Source organism: Tenrec ecaudatus, chromosome X, assembly GCF_050624435.1.
Source record: "Tenrec ecaudatus isolate mTenEca1 chromosome X, mTenEca1.hap1, whole genome shotgun sequence".
NCBI lineage: Eukaryota > Metazoa > Chordata > Mammalia > Afrosoricida > Tenrecidae > Tenrec > Tenrec ecaudatus.
This window is the reverse complement of record NC_134548.1, coordinates 75767655-75790991: the sequence shown is the minus strand read 5'-3', so window position 1 is coordinate 75790991 and position 23337 is coordinate 75767655. Positions and strand designations below refer to the sequence as shown.

The 23337-nt window shown below is 41.7% G+C and overlaps 1 protein-coding gene across 1 annotated transcript in view; it reads right to left on the bottom strand.

Moving 5' to 3' along the window:
• The window catches only part of YIPF6 (Yip1 domain family member 6), a 54959-nt gene that overhangs the window by 5431 nt on the left and 26191 nt on the right, over window positions 1-23337 (bottom strand). The window contains exons 5-6 of the mRNA XM_075538735.1: window positions 1444-1569; window positions 768-925 (exon numbers count right to left, since the gene is read on the bottom strand). Of these exons, the coding sequence (XP_075394850.1) occupies window positions 768-925; window positions 1444-1569 (284 nt within the window). The remainder of the gene's footprint in view (window positions 1-767; window positions 926-1443; window positions 1570-23337) is intronic.

Below are 23337 nucleotides of genomic sequence, written 5' to 3'. Positions count from 1 at the left end.
GGGTCGGCTTATATTCGAGTATAGGTGCATCCTAGGTGAGTTATTTAACTTCTCTCTTGACTGTTTCTTATCAATGAAATTAAACTAATAATAGTATTTATCTCTTGGGGCTGTTCTGAAGATTAAATGAGATAATCCACCAATAGAATACTGTAATAAGAACAAAGTGATCACAAAATGTTAGCCAGTTATTGCTGTTTACTGAAAGGCTAGAGGTTAGAGATGGATAGAAGGCCTTAAAAGAAAGTCCTGGTGACCTACTTCTCAAAAATGAGCCATTGAAAACCCCATGGAAAACAATGGATTCTTTATGAGCTAGAACTGACTGGATGGCAACTTTTCTTCTTTATTCTAGCTACATTGTTATTGATTAGTTATCTTTGAAAAGCCAAAGTAATTTCGTAAGCCCTCCAATACAAGGGGACTTGAAAAGTCCATTACCTTTCAATTCCATTTTTTCCACGAACTTTTTGAAGCTCCTTTATACATCAAGGTTAAGCTATATTTTGCATAATCTTGTTTCCCAAACCTGTCCATTATTCAATAATTTAAATATATCTTTAAAATCTAATTGCCTATAAAACCAGAACCCTACAGATATAATACCCACAAAAAATCTCTTATTTAAGAGTAGAGGGTCCTGTGCATGGCCCGCTCATCCACAGTAATCATATCACTCACACCTAACTTAGAAGTTCCATGCTCCTCAGTTGGTCTTCATATCTAACCTACATTACTGTCAACTCTAATACTGTTGAGATTCTTACCTGCTATAGACCAAGCAAACATCCCAATCACCACAAAAAGTCGAACTATGAAGTTTACTGGTCCTGGCTCAGCCAAAAGTACCAGCCGACAAATTAGCATCCCCACTGTCAAAGGGAGTATACAGTAACCCAGGACACAGAGGCTCTGAAAAAAAGATCTAAAAATACCACATATTCATAAAGATCATAAATATAATATGTATCATATGTTATTACATCAATTTCTATGCATCATAGAGGGTTTCATCTTTCCAGATACATGACTATACTTTATCATTAATGTTATAAGGATAGTCTCCTGTATTAAGCACATGCTTTAATTTTCTTTCTGTATACTACTTTCACTCTTAAGATCCCTGAAAAGTCATCCATTTAGGATCTCAAAAGATCTACTCTAATTCTTGGAGATCTTCTATCATCTCACCAAATTTCTAAGATGGTTCTTCTTAATAATTTCCAGCTGATGATACTATTAGAGGACCTGTTGAAAGCTACAGACAAAAAAGCCAATAACTTAATACAACTAAGTCATCTCTGTTCAGTGGTCTTAAAAATACTTTACCTTTGGCCACATTTACAATTTTTCATTTTTTAAATGTCTAAATAACTTGTTCCCCTTAAATCTAAGCTATGCCACCTGGCAAGGGAAAGAGAGGTTTGACTTAATGATACTCACATGTTTCCTCCAAGAAGTTTAGAGTTGACGGTAATAGTAACTGCACCAAACCACACAATAACAAAAACTTCTGCAAACTGGGGCCCTCCATCTCTCTCACTATTTGCAGAACTTCCCTGAAGCATTCTGAAAGAGAAACAGCCTGAGAAACTCCTACACTTTTATTAAAATTATAATAATTTTTAAAAAGTTAAGGCATGAGTTCCCAAACTTGGAGTCAGAGAGCCACTCTATTCCTTACTTAAAGATCTATAATATATAGGTGGTGCTGAATGAAAGAAAATGCCAGAAATACTTGGCAAGAACCATTCACCCCTTCTTGGAATTTTTTAATGGATTAATGAAGAGCTTTGCATTGGTTAAGTAGAAGTTACAAACTGAAGGGGAAATGTGGCTCATGGACATTAGAGTTTTGGTCCATACTTACTGCTTTAGAATCAATTCTGATTCATAGAATTCCTATAGGACAGGGTAGAGCTGCCCCTCTGAGTTTCTGAGGCTGTACGTCTTTACAGGAATGGAAAGCCTCATCGTTCTCCCTCAGAGCGGCTAGTGGTTTCAAATCGCTGACCGTGCAGTTAGTAGCCCAACACGTAAAACACTACACTGCCACCAAGGCTCCTTATCATGCTCAAAATGCTTTAAAATTCATGTTGGTGTTGCCAGGCATTTCCCCGAGGACAAGAGACTGGTTCCTACCTGTGTCTTTAACAATTTATAAATAGTTTGGAACAGGTGCATACAGTTTCTATTTAGCCTTATTTTAGTGCAAGAAAGATTGGAAGACTTTTCAAGGATTTAAAAGTTGTACATGCAGTAAGTAGAGATTGTGATGAAGAACTTGTTACGAGTTCAATCATTGCAAAATGTGGTTAGATTTACGTAACCTTAAGGGCATAAGTTGGATGTCCTCTATTCTAAAATTAGAGGTTTCACATAAAAATCTGAATTTCTGTATTTTCTTGAATAATAAGCTCTGCTAACACTGGGCCTGCATTCCTCCATGGTAATAATAGCTGCATCTTACATAGCAGCAAGTTTCTCTACAAGGGGCGTATGGGATTTTACTAACCCAAACTACCACATGAATTTAAGTTACTCATCTGGCTTTTGGATACACATGAATTTATAATACTGGGGTTAAGATTTTAATTCTTATACTGAAGAAGTCTGTGGCATACTGGTTACACATTGGGCTGCAATCTGGAAGGTTTTCAGTTCAAAACTTCCAGCCGTTCTGCAGGAGAAAGACGAAACTTTCTACTCTATGAAGAGTTACAGGCTCAGAAACTCACAGGGGCAGTTCCCTGTCCTATAGGGCTACTATAAGTCGGCATTGACTTGATGGTAGTTTGTTTTTTTAGCTTATAAACCTCTTGATGATTTTTAAAAATTTAAATATACTAATTATTAATTATGCAGAGGTTTAGCTTTGCATTTAGGTAGTAATGAATTTTACAGATGTAAACTGCTTTGAATTTTGACCTTTGAATACTTAAGACTATTGTTGGTGCAGAAATAACCCAGGCGTATTACATCTGTACTTGGTGTAGAAATGTAGATGCTGTGGAAATACAGCATCTACCCAAATTTACAGGTGGATGTAGAAAACCTGAACAGACCCCAAAAGAAGAAACAGGGAAGGTCATCAAGAAACTTTCAACCAAGAAAAGCCCAGAACCAGATGGTTTCACAGGAGAATTCTACCAAGTATTCAGGGAAGAGCCGTCACCAATTGTATATAGACTATTACAGGATATACAATGGGACAACAAACTCTCAAACTCAATCTATGAAGCAAGTATAAATCTGATACCAAAACTAGGAAAATACCCCACAAAGAAAGAAAGCTACAGATCAATATCTCTCATGAACAGGGATGTAAAAATTCTCAACAAAATTCTGGCCAATTGAAAGCAACAACATATCAAAAAAATAATTCATCATGATTGACTGAGATTCATATGAGGCATGCAAGGATGGTTCAACATTTGAAAAACAATCAATGGAATCTCCCACATAAACAAGACAAATAAGAATCACATGATAATACACAGAAAAAGTATTTAACATCCAATACAATTTCTAATAAATATACTCAATAAAATATAAATAGAAGGGAAAGTCCTCAACATAATAAAAGCCATATATGAAAATCCAGCAGACAAGGGTATTCAATATACATATGTATATATATATTGAATATATATATATATAATAGCTCCAAACAGGAAATAAAGTCGGTGCCACTTCAATTATGTATTGAATTAATATTGTATTAACATTTTAAACACATAGTGTTTAAAACTTTTCTGACATTTTGGAAAAAGTTGTAACTGTTCTTCCCAAACCAATCATTTTATTAGCAGAACTCTTTCTATAGTTATTACCAAAGAGATCATTTTAATTGTAAAATTTAACTATGTATTTATTCCCCTTTGAAAAATTGCCTAACAAATCGCCAAGCATCTTAAAAATGTTTTGTTTGTTACTAATATGATCATGTACACATTTTAAAGGATTTTTAAAATTTTTTGAAAATATTTGGGTTTTATTTCTTTCTCTTAACAAATGTAGCTAGAGATTTCAATATTTTAAAAACCTCTAACAAATAATATCACACTCCAGGAGGAAAAACTAAAAACATTTCCCCTGAAAGCAGAACTAGACAAGGGTGTTCTCCCTTATCATCAGTCTTATTCAAATGCAGGCTGGGAGCCAGGCAGAACAACCAGACAGGAAAAAGAACTTAGGGCAAAGAGGAGTACAGCTTACTCTATTTGCAGAGGATATGATTTTATATGGAGAGAACCCCGGATGTCTCCACAAAAAGACTGTAAAAAAGAATTAATGAATTGGGAAAGTAGCGGGATAAAAGATTAACAAGCAGAAATCAATAAAATTCCTACATATCAGTGAAGAGTGTTCTAAAACATACATTAAGGAAATAGTACAAATTGCAATAACTATACAAAATAACCTCAAAATAACCACATAAAAGAGGAAATAAGCCTAAACAAACAAAAAACATATGAGATCTCCACAAAGAATACTACAGAATATTATTACACAAAACTAAGAGACACAAATGGAAGAACATCCTGGGTCCATGGATTACAATACTGTGAAAATATCAGTATTACCTAAATGTCAATATTACCTAAAGCAATTTACAAATTCTGATCCAATTCCACCTTCATTCTTTATAGAAATGAAAACACTAATTACCAACTTCGTGTGCAGCAAGAAGAGGCCCAGGATAAGGAAAGAACTTCTCAAAAAGAATAAATATAAGGCTTTCCACTATTTTACCTCAAAATCACTACAGTCACAGTAGTCAAAATAGCCTCCTATTGGAATAATGAATGATACATGGACCAATGCAACAGAATAGAAAATCCATAAATAAAAGTATTCACCTACAAGGAATTTACTTTCAAGAAAGTGCCCCAAAACATTAAATCGGAAAGGGACACCCTATTCAACAAATGGTGCTGGAAAAATTGGAACTTTATCTGCAGAAGATTAAAACAGGATCCAAACCTCACCCATTGTACCAAAATGAACTTAAGATTGAAACATAATGTAAACCCAAACCTAGGATCATCAATGAAAAAATTGGGATGAACTTAACAGCCCTATTGAAGGAAATACAAGGATTACCCAAAATAATCAAGAAAGCATGCAGTGAAAAAGACAAAATAGATGATTGAGACCTATTAAAAATAAAACACAAAATATGAACATCAAAAGAGTTCATCAAAAGTGTTAAACAGAAGCCCATTCATTGAGCAATGAGAATATGATCAAGGACCTAATTACTAAAATCTACAGAATTCTGTAACACCTCAATAAGGACAACACAAACAATCTAATTAAAAAGTGGGCAAAGGACACAGACAATTCATAAAGGACAACATTCAAATGGCTAACAAGCACCAGAGAAATTATTCCCAATTACTAACCCTCAGAGAGATGCAAATGAAAACAATGATGAGATATCAGTTCACACCCACAATGATGGCCCAATTTAAAACACAGAGAACATAGGTGAGGGCATAGAAAGAGAGGAACTCATACATTGCTGGTGGGTATGTAAATATGTACAACCATTGTAGAAAATGATATGATGCTACCTAAAAGCAACTGGGACTAGAAACACCATACAACTCACCTTTGCTGGTTCTATAATACCACAAAATAAGAAATGGAACACAAACAAACATATGCTCTCCCATGTTCACTGCAGCACAGTTCACAATAGCAAGAAGCTAGACTAGCCCATATAAGGATAAGCTAAACGTCTGGAAATTCAAGTCAAGATGGGAAAAGGTGTAGGGAGGGACTTCTTGGAGAAGGTGATTGCATTTCTGTTGGTGTGTAAAACAGGAGGAATAACCATCCAGCGGGAGTGGGGGGGGGGGTTAACAATGCTTATATAGCACCTAAGGGGAGAATATACCCAGTAGTACTGTTTCTAATTGGAGACTTTTGACCCAGTTTCTATCTAGCCCTTGGTGATCCAGGCAACACACTATAGACTCCTAGGCTTTTAACTCTAGCCTATCAAGGAGCACAACATCCTTCATAGGTCACACCAGAAACATTTGATATGGAAAGCCTACTAAATGAACTCGGCTTTACCTCCAACTTACCTATTGTGGGATACAGAAGGATTTCTCCCAAGCTGTCTCCCCCAAATATATGCCAGCCAGCTGCTTGGGAATGACTATACTTGGTCATCAGAAGTAGGTCAGGGGTTATTCTCCCTGAGAGCTATCAGCCATCTAGAGCAAGTAGTTACCACTGTTTATCCCACAACAAATAGGGCCCACTCCCTTCTGATAAGGATAGTAGTTCTGTTTCCTTGTAGGAGACCCCAGAGAGGTCAAACCCGCCCAAGGATGATCAAGGTTAGGTCACCATCTTGAACCTGGGGTCCGCCCATCTTGTCACATGTATAACCCCAATCCCTCCCCTTCCTATTGCGTGTATGTCCCTAGACCACCCCTTCTGATTACTATATTACCTATAGTACAGTCCCTTCCTGTGACGTATGACCTCACCTGTAATTAGGGGGCTTGCATGTCCCAGAGAATATAAAAGGGGCCGGGGCTACCATTAAACGCTCTCTCTCTCCCTCCACGTGAACCATCGAGTGGGGCTGAGGTGAGCATGCTACCATGAATTGTGTCTGACTCCCATTTATTTCAATACTTCTATCTCTCATGCTCTCTATAACTTTACCATGATCTTTACTTATTATCGCTGTACAATTGCGCCTTCCGGACCCGTAATGATGTATTAGGGGCTGGCTTCCCCTGACAACCTACAGCAGATTTAAAGAACTAACACACTCTATTGGACATAAAGATAAAACACCCTACTGTGAGAAGAAGCAGATGACTGCAATCCATAGGTTATTGAATTGGAGGCCACTGGACTTTGGTTCAAATCTCTTGCTTACTATTTTAATGCCTTCCTTGCTTTTTTATGACAGGCTGGCATGGTTCTGCCTGAGTGAGTGCTCATGAAATTTTGTACTATCACCAACTCCCATTGTTTGTGTAGTCAAGAACTCATATACTACGATCTGCAGCCAGTCTATACTTTCATAATTTCCTTTTCTCAACCATGTTTTAAATTCTATACCCTTGGCTAAATTAATTATCTGTAGAATTATGTCCCAGAGAGCTGATCTATGTTCTCTATCATAAAATGACAATGATGTCTCTAAAATGAACCAAAGATATATATAAACCATCGATGTATGAGTGAATTTTGGTCTCACACTTAATTCTAGCTCTGATCCAAGAACAATAACTTCTTATGACATGGCCCTGCTTGATGTTCACACTCATGAAGAGATCATGACACATGGAATCCAGAACAGAAAAATCCCTCAGGAAGAGTAATGGGAGTAGTGATACCATGAGGGTAGTGGGGCAGTGAGGAGGGTAGAAGGAGAAAAAGGCAACCAATAACAATCATCAATGTATAATACCCTTCCCCAAGGGGTACAAACAACAGAAATATGGGTGAAGACAGATAGTGGATGGTGTAAGATATGAAAATAATTTATCAGTTATCAAAGGTTCACAAGGGTGGAAGGATGGGTAGGGAGGGAAAAAAGAACAGCTGATATCATTGGCTCAAATAGAAAGAAAGTGTTTAGAAAATGATAATGGAAACATCTGTACAAATATGTTTGATACAGTTGATGTATGGGTTGTTATAAGAGTTTGAAGAGTCCCAATAAAATGATTCATTAAAACAATAATAATTCTCTTTCCTATACAAACACGAATGTCTCTGGATTTCTTTCTCTAGTTAAACTGGTCTAACACAGGGTCTTTTGGTAAAGTGATGCCATTCAGCATAATTTCCAACCCTGAGATGAAACGAATAATTTGTACTTGTTTACATCCAAATGGGAATCTGCACAGGCACACAAAGTCATCATTAGCAGTGTTGGCACTGTTTGAACCACTGTGCTTCAACACTCAATCGAGTTTGGTTCTGTGAGACTTGAATACCTCAATATAGCAGTGCCCCATGCTTTCTCATAAAGTGTTCTGCACGCTCATTCTTCTCAAAGCCATCTATAGTTTATTATGATCCAAAAGTGAATTCTATTGATAGCATCCTTAATTTTAACTTATGACGTAGAATTTAAAATACTGTTGAGAAATATATGTATAAGATAGCCTTTTAGACTAAAATAAATGGGTTGACTTGTACAGATTAAAAACATATGTGACTGGACTATGTAAATAATGTAGGCCAACGATAAGTCACTCTTTCAATAATGATCATTCTCAAAGGAAGAATGAGAAAACAGAGTATGAAAAAAGCAAATATATGAGTGTTTTGTGTTGCCCAAATGGGAGAATACACTTGTATTGTGTCCCTAATTGGCACCGTTCACCTAGTTTCTATCCAGTCCTTGGTGACACAGGCAGCATGCTATAGACAACTGGGACTATAGATTCTGTCCTTTTGAATATTGACAAGTGCCTTCAGAGGTCACAACACAAGAATCTGATTTGTAATTTACACTGCAACAGAACCTTACTTTAAACACACCTATAGCAGATTAAAGAAACTGAAATACTCTCATGGATTTCAGGCTGAAACTCCCTATTATTCCAAGGTTATGGATGTAGAAGTTATTTTATTTAAGGGTACAACTAATTTTGGTTCAAATCTCATGCTTTGAAGGTGCAACTAATTTTCAGGAGAGGTCAGAAATACGTTAATAGGAAAGTGTCTTAAACAAATGGTGCTGGCAAAATTGGACTTCCATTTGCAGAAGATTTAAACAGGCCCATAACTTCATTTCACATAAAAAACTAAGCTCAACATGGATTAAACACCTGAAAATAAACCCTAGAACTATAAATATCATCAATGAGAAAATAGAGATGAACTTAATGCCTTTAATACATGGCATAAATATGTTACCAAACAAACATGAAAAACACATACATAAACGAAGACAAAATAGATGACTAGGACCTCTTAAAAAACACTTCTGTGCATCAAATGACTTCATCAAAAGAATAAAAAGGAAACTCACAGACTGCAGGAGCAAAGTGACATGACTGATTTGACAATAGAATAACCTCAAAAATTTACAGAAAACTGAAACACTTCAACAAGAAAAATGAAGAAGAATCCAATTTAAAATTGCCGGAGAGGGTAAAAAGAGATTATGACCCTCACACACTGCTGGTAGGACTACAAAATTGTACAACCACTGGGGAAAAGAGTATGGCACTTCCACAAACAAATGGGAATAGAAATACCATATGACCCAGCAATCCCTTCACTTGGCACATACTCTAAAGAAGAGCTGTAGCACAAACAAATATATATGTACAGCCATGTTCATCACAGCACTATTCAAAAGAGCAAGAAGACGGAAAAAACCTAAATGCCCATTAGAAGATTCGATACGTACACACAATGGAATACTGTACATCCCTAAAGAATACCGTATATACTCGTGTATAAGTTGAGCTTTTCAGCACATTTTTAATGCAGTTTTGTAGTAAAATTAGGTGCCTCGGCTGATATTCAGGTCAGCTTATATTTGAGTACATACAGTAATATAACTGTGAACTATCTCATGTCATGGATAGAATTGGAGGACATTATGCTGACTGAAGTTAGTCAATCCCAACCGATTACAAGGATCTACATGTGACTTCCCCCTTGGGGGACGGACAACAGAAGAGGGGGTAAAGGGAGATGTCGGACAGGGCAAGATATGACAAAATAATAATTTATAAATTATCAAGGGCTCATGAGGGAGGAGGGAGCGGGGAGGGAAGGGAAAAAAAGAGGACCTGATGCCAAGGGCTTAAGTGGAGAGCAAATGTTTTGAAAATGCTGAGGGCAATGAATGTACAGATGTGCTTTACACAATTGATGTATGTATGGATTGTGATAAGAGTTGTATGAGCCCCTAATATAAAGCATCTTAATAAATACATAAAGATTATTTTATAGTAAAAGAAACACACTTTGTGACTAGCAATAGGACGGGAAGGAAAAGAAGATGAAATAATAGACTAGAGGAGTGGCTCTGAACCTGTGGGTCGTGGCCCCTTGGGGATTGAACGACCCATTTACAGTGGTCGCCTGACTCATAACAGTAACAAAACTACAGTTACGAAAAAGCAATGGAAATAATTTTATGATTGGGGGGGGGGTGTGTCACCAGAACACGAAGAACTGTATTAAAGAGTCGCAGCATTAGGAAGGTTGAGAACCACTGACGAAAGGAAGTGTTAAGGGTTAATAGACTAAATAAATTGCCTAAAGCGACTCCATTTTAGAAAAACATGTTGTTTTAGAGAAATATCACTGTGACCCACTCCCGCTAATCGCTTGGAACGTCAGCAAAAGGGTTTTGCTGACGTACATTTGGTCCAGGACAAGTTGAGCAGGACATGTCGACCTAACCGCATTCTGTTATCTTGTGAAAACCCCCTTTCCCATTCCTTGCTCAACCCCTCCCCACCGCACTAGCTTCGATTATAAAAAGAAAAGAAAAATTTGACTCGGGGCTGCAGTGTTGGACCCTGCGTGGCCATGCTGTAGCCCAAACCCGGGTTTGCCTTTTCCTTTTGCTAGTTGTCTAGTTCCTTAATAAACTTTTCTTTCTTGAGCAGTTGTTTGTGAGTCGGTGATTTTGGTCGGGCTCCGCTCCCTTACATTTGGGGGCTTGTCCGGGATCGGAGTCCACAGTCACCGACTCACCTCCGGAGGTCCGGACTCTACAAAGTCTTCCCTGCACGGCGCCGGTAAGTCAGGCCTGATTTCTTCTATTTTTAATCTAACTTTTCTTTTTTTTGTGTGTGCATTTCTTTTTGGTTTGGTTTGAGATATCTTGTGGTGGAGACTGAGAAGCAGGACGCTGCATTTTTCTCACTCCCGGCTGTGGCAGTGACGACTGTCCGCAGCCCAGGGGAGTCGAGGAGAGGCCTCGACTCCAGTCCTTTTCTTCAGGGGGAGGAAAAGGACATAGGGCTTGGCTGGATTCTCTTGGATCCAGACAAGGTGGTCTCCAGAGGGGAGATTGCATAGCTCTGGTAGAGCATTCGTGGACGGATTCTGTGGTTTTGATTTTTTTCGGCTGACACTCGGTCTCGAATTCTCTTATGTGGAACACGGATTTTTGCCTCTTCCCCATACCCTCCGCTATCTTTGGACTTTTCTTTGTTGGATTTCTTGTTCTTGGAATTGGCTTAGGAGTTGCTGCTCCTCAGGGCTGGACCCGAGGAGAGAGAATTGTACTTGTTTGTAGTTATTGGTGTGTCTCCTCCTTCTTGGTTCTTCCGCCTTGTCTTCTCCCAGTCATTATGGGACAAAGTGCTTCGAAACCCACCTCCTGCTCGCCACTCGAGTGCTTAACCAAGAATTTTCCTGATTTCAGAGCTCGAGGAGAAAGTTATGGTGTTTCCTTAAATGCTTTCGATTTGCGCAAGTTTTGCACCTCCGAGTGGCCCACTTTCGGTTTCTCTTGGCCAGAGGAGGGATCTTTGGATATGGACTTGTGTGGTAAAGTTCGACAAGTGTGTTATGGAAATCCTGGTCACCCTGATCAAATTCCTTATATTGATGTTTGGATAGATATTTTGTATGATTTCCCCAAATACTTAAAGGACTGTGGTTTCAAAAAATCATCCTTACCCCCTCATGAACTCTTGGTTTTAAAGCCCAAGATTCCGAAGCCCGGCAGTTCCCCCTCTGCGCCCCCCGTCTTGCCTCCACAGGAAGAAGATGAGCCCTCGTTCCCTCTTTATCCTCCTCTTCCCCCTTATACCGCCCAGTCCCCCTCCAAGCCCTTGTCTCCAACTTCAGATTCTGCCCTCATAGATGAGATTTTCCCAAGAGTTCGACCTGAGATGGGAGCCTCACCCGATACAGCCAGACCCTGACAAGGGGAATAAAAGCAGCAGGAAGAAAACCTACAAACCTGTCTAAGGTCACTGAGGTAAGACAGAGGCCTAAGAAAAGCCCCACTGCATTCTTGGAAAGATTGCAGGAGGCTTACCGGGTGTATATGCCTATAGACCCCAGCGCCCTGGCTAATCAAGCAGCACTAGTCATGCAATTTGTGGCACAGTCAGCTCCTGACATTAGAAGGAAGTTACAGAAATTAGAGGGGTTTGAAGGAAAGTCTCTCTCCGAACTCTTAGCAGTGGCCCAAAAGGTTTTTGAGAATCGAGAAGACCCAGCTGAAGCGACCCGCGCGCTAACACAAAAGATGGCCAGAGTTCTCCTTGCTACAGAGGCTGGAAGACGCAAGTCAAGAGGTTTTGCAGGACAAAGAGGTTCCCGGCGGCTGCGCCTGGGAAAAGATCAACGCGCAGTTTGCAGGAAGGAAGGGCACTGGAAAAATGAGTGTCCTAACAGAGAAAAAAGAAACGCCCATAACAAGGGCACCTCAGCTCCTGTCCTCGTAGAAGAACTGGAATGACGGAGCCGGGGTTCAGCACCCCCCCCTGAACCCAGGGTAACTCTCATGGTGGGGGATAAACCTGTTAACTTTTTGGTAGACACAGGAGCAACTCATTCCATACTCACCTCGCCTGTTGGCCCTATCTCAAAGGACACTGCAAAGATTGTTGGGGCCACAGGAAAGGTAAAATCATACAAGTGGTCATCAGCTAGAATCTCTAACCTCGGAAAGGGAACTGTGACTCACGCTTTTTTAGTCATTCCAGAATGCCCTACACCCCTCCTGGGACGAGACCTGCTCAGTAAGTTGAAGGCTACCATATCCTTCGAAGAAGACTCCATGCAGGTACAGACTGGGGTTGGGTCTTTACTGGTTTCATTCCAATTGAGGAAGTGTACCGCCTCCTCCTGGAAACAGACGCTGGAGGGAAACCCCAGAGTTCTAAAGAACTCCTGGAAAGATGGAAGACCACGATCCCTGACGTGTGGGCAGAGACAAATCCCCCGGGGTTGGCAAAACACCGGGCACCTATCGTGGTCCAACTGCAGAGCTCTGCCACCCCCGTCAGGGTAAGGCAACACCCAATAAGCCCGGATTGGGATTGGTAAACACATCTCCCGCCTGAAGGCTGCTGGGATCCTGGTACCTTGCCAGTCTGAGTGGAACACCCCCCTCCTGCCGGTGAAAAAGGCTCACACCGGCGACTACCGACCGGTGCAGGACTTAAGAGAGGTGAACAAGCGGGTAGAAACCATCCACCCATCAGTACCCAATCCGTATACCCTGCTAAGTCTGCTGAAACCCGAGCATCAGTGGTATACGGTGCTGGACCTAAAAGATGCATTCTTTTGCCTACCCCTGGCAAAAGAAAGCCAAAAAATATTTGCCTTTGAGTGGATGGATCCTGAAAAGGGGGGGGCAGCCAGCTTATGTGGACGCGGCTCCCCCAGGGTTTTAAAAATTCCCCCACCATTTTCGACGAAGCCTTGAGCCAGGACCTGCAGGAGTTTCGCCTATCCCATGAACAGGTAACCCTGCTCCAATACGTTGATGACCTCCTACTGGCTGCCCCCACCAAAACAGACTGTGAGACTGCCACTGAACATTTGCTAAACACCTTAAGCCAGCTGGGCTATAAGGTTTCAGCCAAAAAGGCCCAACTATGTATGAGAGCAGTCACTTATTTGGGGTATGAGCTAAAGGATGGCTGTCGGGCTCTGTCAAACAGCAGAATACAAGCCATCCAAGCTATACCTAAACCCACCACCAAAAAACAGGTGCGTGAATTTCTAGGGGCAGTAGGATACTGCCGCCTATGGATCCTGGGTTTAGCAGAAATTGCCAAACCTCTCTATGCAGTTACTGGAGGGGCGAAGGCTGAACTAATATGGACGGAGGTAGAGGAAAGGGCTTTCCAGAAACTGAAGACTGCACTGGTAAGTGCTCCTGCCCTAGCCCTTCCTAACCTCGAAAAGCCCTTTCACCTTTTCGTTGCAGAAGCACATGGAATAGCAAAAGGTGTGTTGGTGCAAACTCTCGGGCCCTGGAAACGGCCTGTGGCCTATCTTTCCAAAAAACTTGACCCGGTTGCCTGTGGGTGGCCAAACTGTTTGAGGGCGATTGCAGCCACAGCCCTGCTGACGAAGGAGGCTTCAAAGCTCACGTTTGACCAAAACCTTGTCATCACCGCTCCCCACAACGTGGAGCAACTCCTCAGGGCCCCTCCGGATAGGTGGCTCTCAAATTCCAGAATCACCCAATATCAAGTCATGCTCCTGGATCCACCACGAGTAAGTTTCAGCCGCACGGCTGCTCTCAACCCTGCTACCCTCTTACCTCTGCCCGATCCGGATGCCGCCCCATTGCATGACTGTGAGAAAGTCCTGACCACCCTAACCTCCCTAAGACCGGACTTATCAGATGTCCCACTGCCAGACGCTGAGGAAACCCTGTTCACGGACGGCAGCTGCTTCATGGAGGAGGGAATTCGGAAGTCAGGGGCGGCAGTAGTCACGGAAAGGCAAGTACTGTGGGCACAAGCTCTGGGCTCACAAACCTCCGCGCAGAAGGCGGAACTAATTGCTTCAATTAAGGCATTAGAATGGAGCAAGGGAAAAAAGGTCAACATATTCACAGACAGCCGGTATGCTTTTGCCACTGTTCACATTCATGCCAGCATCTACAAAGAGAGAGGGCTCCTAACTGCCGGTGGAAAAGAGATAAAACACGCAAAGGAAATCCTAGATTTAGTAGCGGCAGTATGGGCCCCACTCAAAGTGGCCATTATGCACTGCAAGGGACACCAAAAAGACACTTCGCCCACGTCAACTGGAAACCGATTGGCCAACCAAACCGCAAGGCAGGCTGCAAGGGGTGAACTTGTCCTAGCGGTGCTGGAACCAAAACCTGAGGAACCGCCAGGAAGTAGTGATAAACCACTGCCCAAATACTCCCCGGATGAGGAAAAACTTGCTGAAAAATATAAAGGGAAAACAACGCCCGAGGGATGGATTGTCTTAGAGGATGGCAGAGTTTTGCTACCCCAGGCAGTGGGAAGAAGGTTTGTGAAGTACAACCACAGGCTACTACATCTTAGTGGCCCAAAGTTAGCCGAATTAATCCGTAAACACCATGTTATAAAGGGACTGTATCAGCTAACCCGTGATGAGGCCATCCGATGCAGAGTATGCGCTCAGGTAAACGGCAACCCAATCCCAGTTCCCCACCCCGGACAGAGGTATCGGGGAAGGCACCTGGAGAACATTGGGAAGTCGACTTCACTGAGCTCCCGCGGGCACCAGGAAATTACAGATACCTCCTTGTCTTTGTGGACACCTTCTCTGGCTGGACCGAGGCTTACCCAACAAGAGGAGAGACGGCCCTTATAGTAGTAAAGATACTAGTTTTCGAAATTATTCCTTGATTTGGTCTCCCTATGTACATAGGATCTGACAATGGTCCGGCGTTCACCGCTCAAATAACCAAATTGTTGGCTGGGGTGCTAAAAATCAATTGGAAGCTACATTGCAGTTATAGACCACAAAGTTCAGGACAGGTAGAGAGGGCAAATAGGACAATTAAGGAAATTCTTACAAAACTTAAGCTAGAAACTGGCGGAGATTGGGTTAGCCTCCTACCTTTCGCCCTGCTCCGAGTCAGATGTACCCTTCAGGCTCATGGGTACTCTCCTTTCGAAGTAATGTACGGTTTCCCTCCTCCCTTGCTACCCAAGATTGGATGTGAGATGTTAAGTGACATTAAATTGCATAACATGGTTGAGTCTTTACAGGCCTTACAAGAAGCGCGACGACATATCAGAGATCAAGTGTCCGCCGGACACACTGAAACCCGCCCCAGGGAAGCTCGAAAGCCTCTTTTCAACCCAGGAGACTGTGTGGGTAAAAAGACTCAGCCCTGGCCAGCTGGAACCACGGTGGGAAGGACCCTACCCTGTCGTTCTGAGCACCCCAACTGCAGCAAAGGTTGCTGGAAAGCAACATTGGATCCACCATACCAGGCTGAAAAAGGCGGCTATAAGTGAAGGCAAAACATGGAAAATAAGTCCCCAGTCCAAAGAGGGCTCGCACAAACTAAAGTTTGTTTGTTCCTAAGTCTTGTCATTACAGGTTTTGGCAACACAAAGGCAACACCCAACCCCCACAATCCAAAAGAGTATATGTGGACTCTTTCTGAAACTCGGAGCGGAGCACGCATACAAACCGTCACCAGTAACAAAACTAGACATGCACCAATCTTTCGAATTGACCTCTGTAGGTTGATGGACAAATGGACGTGGGGAAGCTCGAGTTTCCTAGACCAAGGACGTCTCCCAGACCAAAGAGGTTGTGCTACTTCGGAAGGTAAACACGTTATTGCCTCCGCTCCGGTATATGGGTGCCCCCGCACCTCGGGAACCAGAGTCTACATACCAGATTGTGGAACTTATGAAGAATATTACTGTGCAAAGTGGGGATGCGAAACCATAGGTGGATGGTTACGCACCTATCAAAAGGACCGCCTTATTACTGTCCGTCGCATAAAACCCACCACCACCATTGAAATAAAGGTGCTACAACATAACGATCTTTTATGGCAAGGGGGAAAAACTTGGGGAATAAGACTTTGGACTTACGGGTATAACCCGGGAGCTGAAATTACTATACAGAAAACAGAAGTGCCAAGGCCTAAAATTCCCATTGGCCCTTTAAATCAGGTTCCCGTAATAGCCCCTCAGGCACTCCCCACCCCTGCCCGACCTACTACAACCACCTCTGGGTCGACTTTCCCTCTCAACACCACTGAAATTAGTAACATAAACGTTCCAGAAATAGAGGAGAAACCTGTACTAGGGACACTCGACGTCATGTTTTCTTTTTTAAACGGTACTAACCCAAACGTTACTAATGATTGCTGGTTGTGTCTTGACCCTGAGCCACCCTTCTAGGTTGGAATCGCCGCCAACGCCTCCTTCGGATCAACGGCCAAGGATATTCGGAACCTGTCATCAGCAGACATCTGCGGCTGGGGAAAGGAACCCAAATTAACGCTGGGGGACATATCGGGACAAGGACTATGTATTACTGCCTCCAGCTCCAGCCAACCGGATCCTGCTAATGAACGAATTTGCCAGACTTTCGTCCATACTAAAAACCAAACTAACCAGTGGTTCCACGCCCCAAATGGACCTTGGTGGGCATGTACCAATGGAATAACCCCTTGCGCGTATGCTCCCTTACTAGCTAACAACCTTTGTATTTTAGCCCACATCATTCCGCAGGTGTATTATTATTCAGGGGAAGGGGGGCGTGAACATCTTAACCTTGACTCTCGCCACTTCACGGGACGTTTCCAACGTGCTCCTGTGTTAGTCCCAGTTTTGCTAGCACTAGGGGTTGCTGGGGCTACCGCACTTGGGAGTACAGCACTAATAAAGGAAGGGGTTGATTTTACCTCCCTCAGCCTGCAAGTGAATCATGATCTCCAGGCTCTAGAAAAGTCAGTAACTGCTCTTGAAACCTCTCTAAGTTCCCTAGCTGAAGTGGTGCTACAGAATAGAAGAGGCTTAGACTTGTTGTTTCTTAAACAAGGGGGTTTATGCATGGCACTAGGAGAAGCATGCTGTTTTTACGTAAACCACTCCGGTGTGATTAGGGAAAGTATGAGTCAACTCCGAAAACGACTACAAGATAGAGAAAAGGCCTTGACCAGCCAAGAGAACTGGTATCAAAGAATGTTTTAAGCCTCTCCCTGGCTCACATCTTTACTTAGCGCCATTGCTGGACCCCTTATTTTGTTCATACTTGCCCTCACTGTGGGCCCGTGTGCGTTCAATGCCTTACTCAAGTTAATTAGAACCCGCTTACAGGATATCAAACTGATGGTGCTAAGGACAAACTACCAGGTCCTAGCTACTGAGGATAGCCAAGAATCAAGGATTTGATGTAGTTACTAGAAGAGGAGGGAATGTTAAGGGTTAATAGACTAAATAAATTGCCTAAAGCGACTCCATTTTAGAAAAACATGTTGTTTTAGAGAAATATCACTGTGACCCACTCCCGCTAATCGCTTGGAACGTCAGCAAAAGGGTTTTGCTGACGTACATTTGGTCCAGGACAAGTTGAGCAGGACATGTCGACCTAACCGCATTCTGTTATCTTGTGAAAACCCCCTTTCCCATTCCTTGCTCAACCCCTCCCCACCGCACTAGCTTCGATTATAAAAAGAAAAGAAAAATTTGACTCGGGGCTGCAGTGTTGGACCCTGCGTGGCCATGCTGTAGCCCAAACCCGGGTTTGCCTTTTCCTTTTGCTAGTTGTCTAGTTCCTTAATAAACTTTTCTTTCTTGAGCAGTTGTTTGTGAGTCGGTGATTTTGGTCGGGCTCCGCTCCCTTACAGGAAGGAAGGAAGAAAAGAAAGGAAGGAGATAAAAGGCAAAGGTAGCGGGAGAACAGGGCACTGACCCACCGAAGGGGAAGGTGATGTTTATATCTCTACAGGAGAGGGAAACAAGACCCAGACTTCAACCCGGTGCACCAAGACGTGAATGCAACGTACTGGCATGAAGCAGAGAACCTATAGAGTGGTCTGCGGGACCAGCCCCAATCCCAACTACATGGACACCCCACCCTCTCCCCACAAAAGAATTAACTCCAGAGGACAGCACTGAAGATACAATTCAGGAAGAAGAGCTTCTGATCAGACAGCACAGGAGCAAACAAAGAGGGAAAGAGAGTGGAACACATCCTGACCCACCAACCCCCGAAGACAGTATTACTGCTCAGAGCAGCCCTTGCACAGAAAGGACCATAGGTCCAACCCCACCATGAGACATGATACATAGCAATACTGGGGATGACACTGGAGGCATAGTGTGAAATTGTGCCCAATCTGAGCCCACCACGAAATGCTAAGGGCGTGCAACAGAGAAAGAAGGGGAACAAGGAATACCAAAAATAGATTTTGGGGCCAGGACATGGTACACCATCAGACTGAACTGGAAAACACTCCTAAACAGATAATAAACAGATCTGGAAGTACTTACAGACTTTTCTTTTTTTGTCATTTTTTTTGGTTGTTGCTTTGTTGTTTAATTTTACTCTGTCTTGTTTTTGTGCTTATTATTGTTTCTGCATGTCTATCTTGATAAGATAGGCAGGATAAACAAGCCGGAGGAGAAAACAATGGGACTGGGGAGGCGGGGGAAAGGAAGAGGGTGTTAACAAACCCAGGGACAAGGGAACAACAAGTGATCTAAACTTGATGGCGAGGAGGGCACAGGATGCCTGGTAGGGTTTAATCAAGGGCAATGTAACTGAGAGGAATCACTAAAACCCAAATGAAGGCCAAACATGATAGTGGGATAAGAGAAAAGTAAAAGTAAATAGAGGAAAGAACTAGGAGGCAAATGGGCCCTTATAGAGGTCTAAATGTAGGCATGTACATATGTTAATATATTTACATATAACGATAGGGAAATAGATCCAAGTACATATACGTTAAGTATTAAGAAAGAAGTCAGACACTGGGCCTCTACTCAAGTACTCCCTCAATGCAACAACACTTTGTTCAAAAGATATAGCATCTGGGATCTTAAAGGCTTGAAGATAAATAAATGGCCATCTAGCTGAGAAGCAACAAAGCCCACATGGAAGAAGCACACCAGCCTGTATGATTATGAGGTATCAATGGGATTAGGGATCAGGCATCTAAGACCCAGACCAAAAAATCTTATCAATGTGAATGAGGGGGAGTGAGGAATGGAGACCCAAAGCCCATCTGTAGACAACTGACATCCCCTTATAGAAGGGTCATAAGGAAGAGATGAGTCAGTTAGGGTGCAGTATAGCACCGATGAAACACACAACTTGCCTCTAGTTCTTTAATGCTTCCTTCCCCCCACTATCATGACTCCAGTTCTACCTTACAAATCTGGCTAGACCAGAGCAGGTATGGTGGTACAGATAAGAGCTCATCAGAGGGAATCCAGGACAGATAAACCCTTCAGGACCAATAACGAGAGTAGCGCTACCAGGAGGGTAAGTGGAAGGTGGGAGGAGAAAGGGGGGAACTGATCACAATGATCTACATCCCAAGGGGTTGGGTAACAGAAAAGTGGGTGAAAGGAGACATCATTTAGTATAAGACATTAAAAAATGATGATTTATAAATTATCAAGGGTTTATGAGGGACGGAGGAAGGGGAGGGAGAGAATAACAAATGTGGAGCCAATACCAAGGGCTCAAGTAGAAAGAAAATGTTTTGAAAATGATGATGGGAACAAATGCAGAAATGTGCTTCACAACAATGGATTGTGATAACAGCTGTACAAGCCCCCAATAATATGATTTTTTTTTAAAAAAGGGGAAAGTTGAAGCCAACACAAAAAATGATAAGTGAAGAGCAAATGCTTTGAAAATAATGAGGGCAAAGAATGTACAGATGTGCTTTACACAATTGATGTATCTATGGATTGTGATAGGATTTGTATGCGTACCTAATAAAATGATTAAAAAAAAAGAAAAGAGCAAAAATTCCTAAGGGGGGGGAACAAATTAAATAAACTGACCAGAATATTTCATAAGGCAGCTCAAGAAGGCAAAATTAAGTATTATGATGAAATGTTTGAAGACCTGGAGTTAGAGAGAGAACAAAGAGAAGAGCACGCTTGGCATTTCGCAAACTCAATGAACTGAAGAAACAGAATCCAGCTTTGAGCTGCAACACCACAGTATTCTTTATGGAAACTACTGAATGACACAGCAAGTATCTAAAGCAGAGAGTCTATATTTAGAGTCACTGTGTTAGAAAGAATGGCTGCACATTCCGATATTTCAGGTGATGGCACGTAATCAAGTGCCAATCAAACTGAAGAAGAAACCTAAGCTATGCTGAAGGCTTTTGATCTCCTATGCCAGGATATTTGCTCAACTGAATGGAAGAGCTCTATTTTTTACATTGATGGATCTTGGAGGACAGCAAATACCAGAAAAGATGTTGGTTTTTTAAATCTTATATGGATGGACTCTGCAATGGCCATGACTGTGTATATCATAACAAACTATGGATAACATTGGAAAGAATGAGAATTCTAGAACACTTAATTGTGCTCATGTATACATATCCAAGAGACAATCACGTGAACAGAACAAAAGGATACTGAATGGTTTAACATCAAGAGGTGTACATCAGGGTTGTATTCTTTTGCCATAGTTATTTCATCTGGATGCAGAGTAAAGGACCCGAGATAGTGGACTATATGAAGAATGAAACATCAGGATTGGTGGAAGACTCATTCATAGATGACACAGCCTTGCTTGCGAAAAGAGAACACTTTAAGCTCTTACTAATAAAGATGAAATGCTACAGTCCTCAGTATGGCGGATAAATCAACTTAAAACAACCCTTATGAAAAACAAAGAAAGGATGGGAGTTGTCAAGGATTTCACTTTACAATCTACAATCGTCTTTAGAAACAGCAGTCAAGAAATCAAATGGCCCCCTTGCAGAGGGGTCTAGGGGAGGAGAAGAGTCAGTCAGGGTGCGATGTAGCACCAATGAAGAATACAGCTTTCCTCTAGTTTCTAAATGCTTCCTTCCCTCACCCCCACTGTCATAATCCAAATTCTACCTTCCAAGTCTGGCTTGACCAGAGGATGTACACTGGTGGAGAGGGGAGCTGGAGGCACAGGGAATCCAGGGAGGATGATACCTTCAAGAGCAGGGATGTGAGGGGTGATACTGGGAGGGTAGAGGGAGAGTGGGTTGGAAAGAGGGAACCAATTACAAGGATCTACATGTGACCTCCCTGGGGGACGGACAACAGAAAAGGGGGTGAAGGGAGACGTAGGACAGGGCAAGATATGACAAAATAATAATTTATAAATTATCAAGGGCTCATGAGGGAGGGAGAGCAGGGAGGGAGGGGGAAAAAGAGGGCCTGATGCCAGGGACTTAAGTGGAGAGCAAATGCTTTGAAAATGATGAGGGCAATGAATGTACAGATGTGCTTTAAACAATTGGTGTATATATGGATTGTGATAAGAGTTGTGTAAGCCCTAATAAAACATTTAAAAAAACAACAACAAATAAACAGAAATCAGATTGACAAAAAAAAAAAAAAACAAAGAAAGAAATCAAATGTCATGTTGCATGGAGTAAATTGGCTACAACTGGTTTCTTTACAGTTTTAAAGAGCAAAGATGTCACTTTGAAGACTAAAGTGTGCCTGAAGCAAGCTATGGTATTTACAACTGTCTCGTAAATATGGGAAAGGTGAGTAGTGAATAAGCAAGACCAAAGATGGGTTGATGCTCCTGAATTATGGTGTTGGCAAAGTAGTCCATGAATATACACTGGACTACTAGAACAAAGAATAAATCTGTAAAGCCAGAATGTTCCTTAGAGGGGAGGACTTCATCTCACATACTTGGATCAGGAGAAACCAGGAGGATGTCATGCTCAGTAGAGGGTCAGAAAAAGAGAAGAAGCCCTTCACAACATGGATTGATTCAGTAACTGTATCAGTGGGCTCAAATAAAATAAAAGTGGTGAATATGGTACAAGATCAGTTAGTGTTTCACTCTGTTATACATAGGGGTAGTATGAATTGGAATTGACCTAATGGCACCCAAGCACAAAAAAATATACTATAGAAAGTTATTGGCTCAAAAAGTGATGGCTAGCATTGAGTTATGCATGAGAGATTTGGGGAAAAATTGATATCCTTAGTGCAATATCATTTCTTAAGCAATTAATCAAAATGCAATTAATCAATATCAAAAGCCTTTAAGATCTGAGTATTTTTTTCTTTGACATGGGAAATAGTATTTAAAATAAAATAGATAGCCCAACCTGATCATACAGATTCTGGATATAATGCTGTTTCAGAAAATAGTGTCAGTGCTACAACACACATCGGCAAAGAAATAAGATTGCCATAGAAATGGAAGATATAAACCTACAAGAAATCTAAAGATGGCGACAATGATGATGACGACTGATCATTAGAAAAGCCTGTGCTTTCAAAACACAAATATTCAGCTACCTAAAACTCTCAAGAATCTTGGAGACCAAGAGATTTTTGATAAAGGTACAGACTTAGATTTTCCAGTAAGTACCTCAAAAAGTAAACAAACTAAACAGCTGACATCAGCTGTTCTCATTAAAAAGGGAATTTGACCCTTATCTTTGTTTGAACATATGCACACATCCTTTCATAATTTAAATAAGCACACAAAGAATAAAAAGTAGATTCATTTCTTTTCCAGTCCTGTAAAATCAACTGAATACATTTTCTGGATGTTTTTAAGGTAGGATTCTTAATAAACTGTGACAGAAAAGTGTTCGATGCAGAAAATCCGCAAGACTCATAAACACAAGGCAGTCTCATTAAGTTCTGGCTCTCACAGGTTCTACTGCAGAAA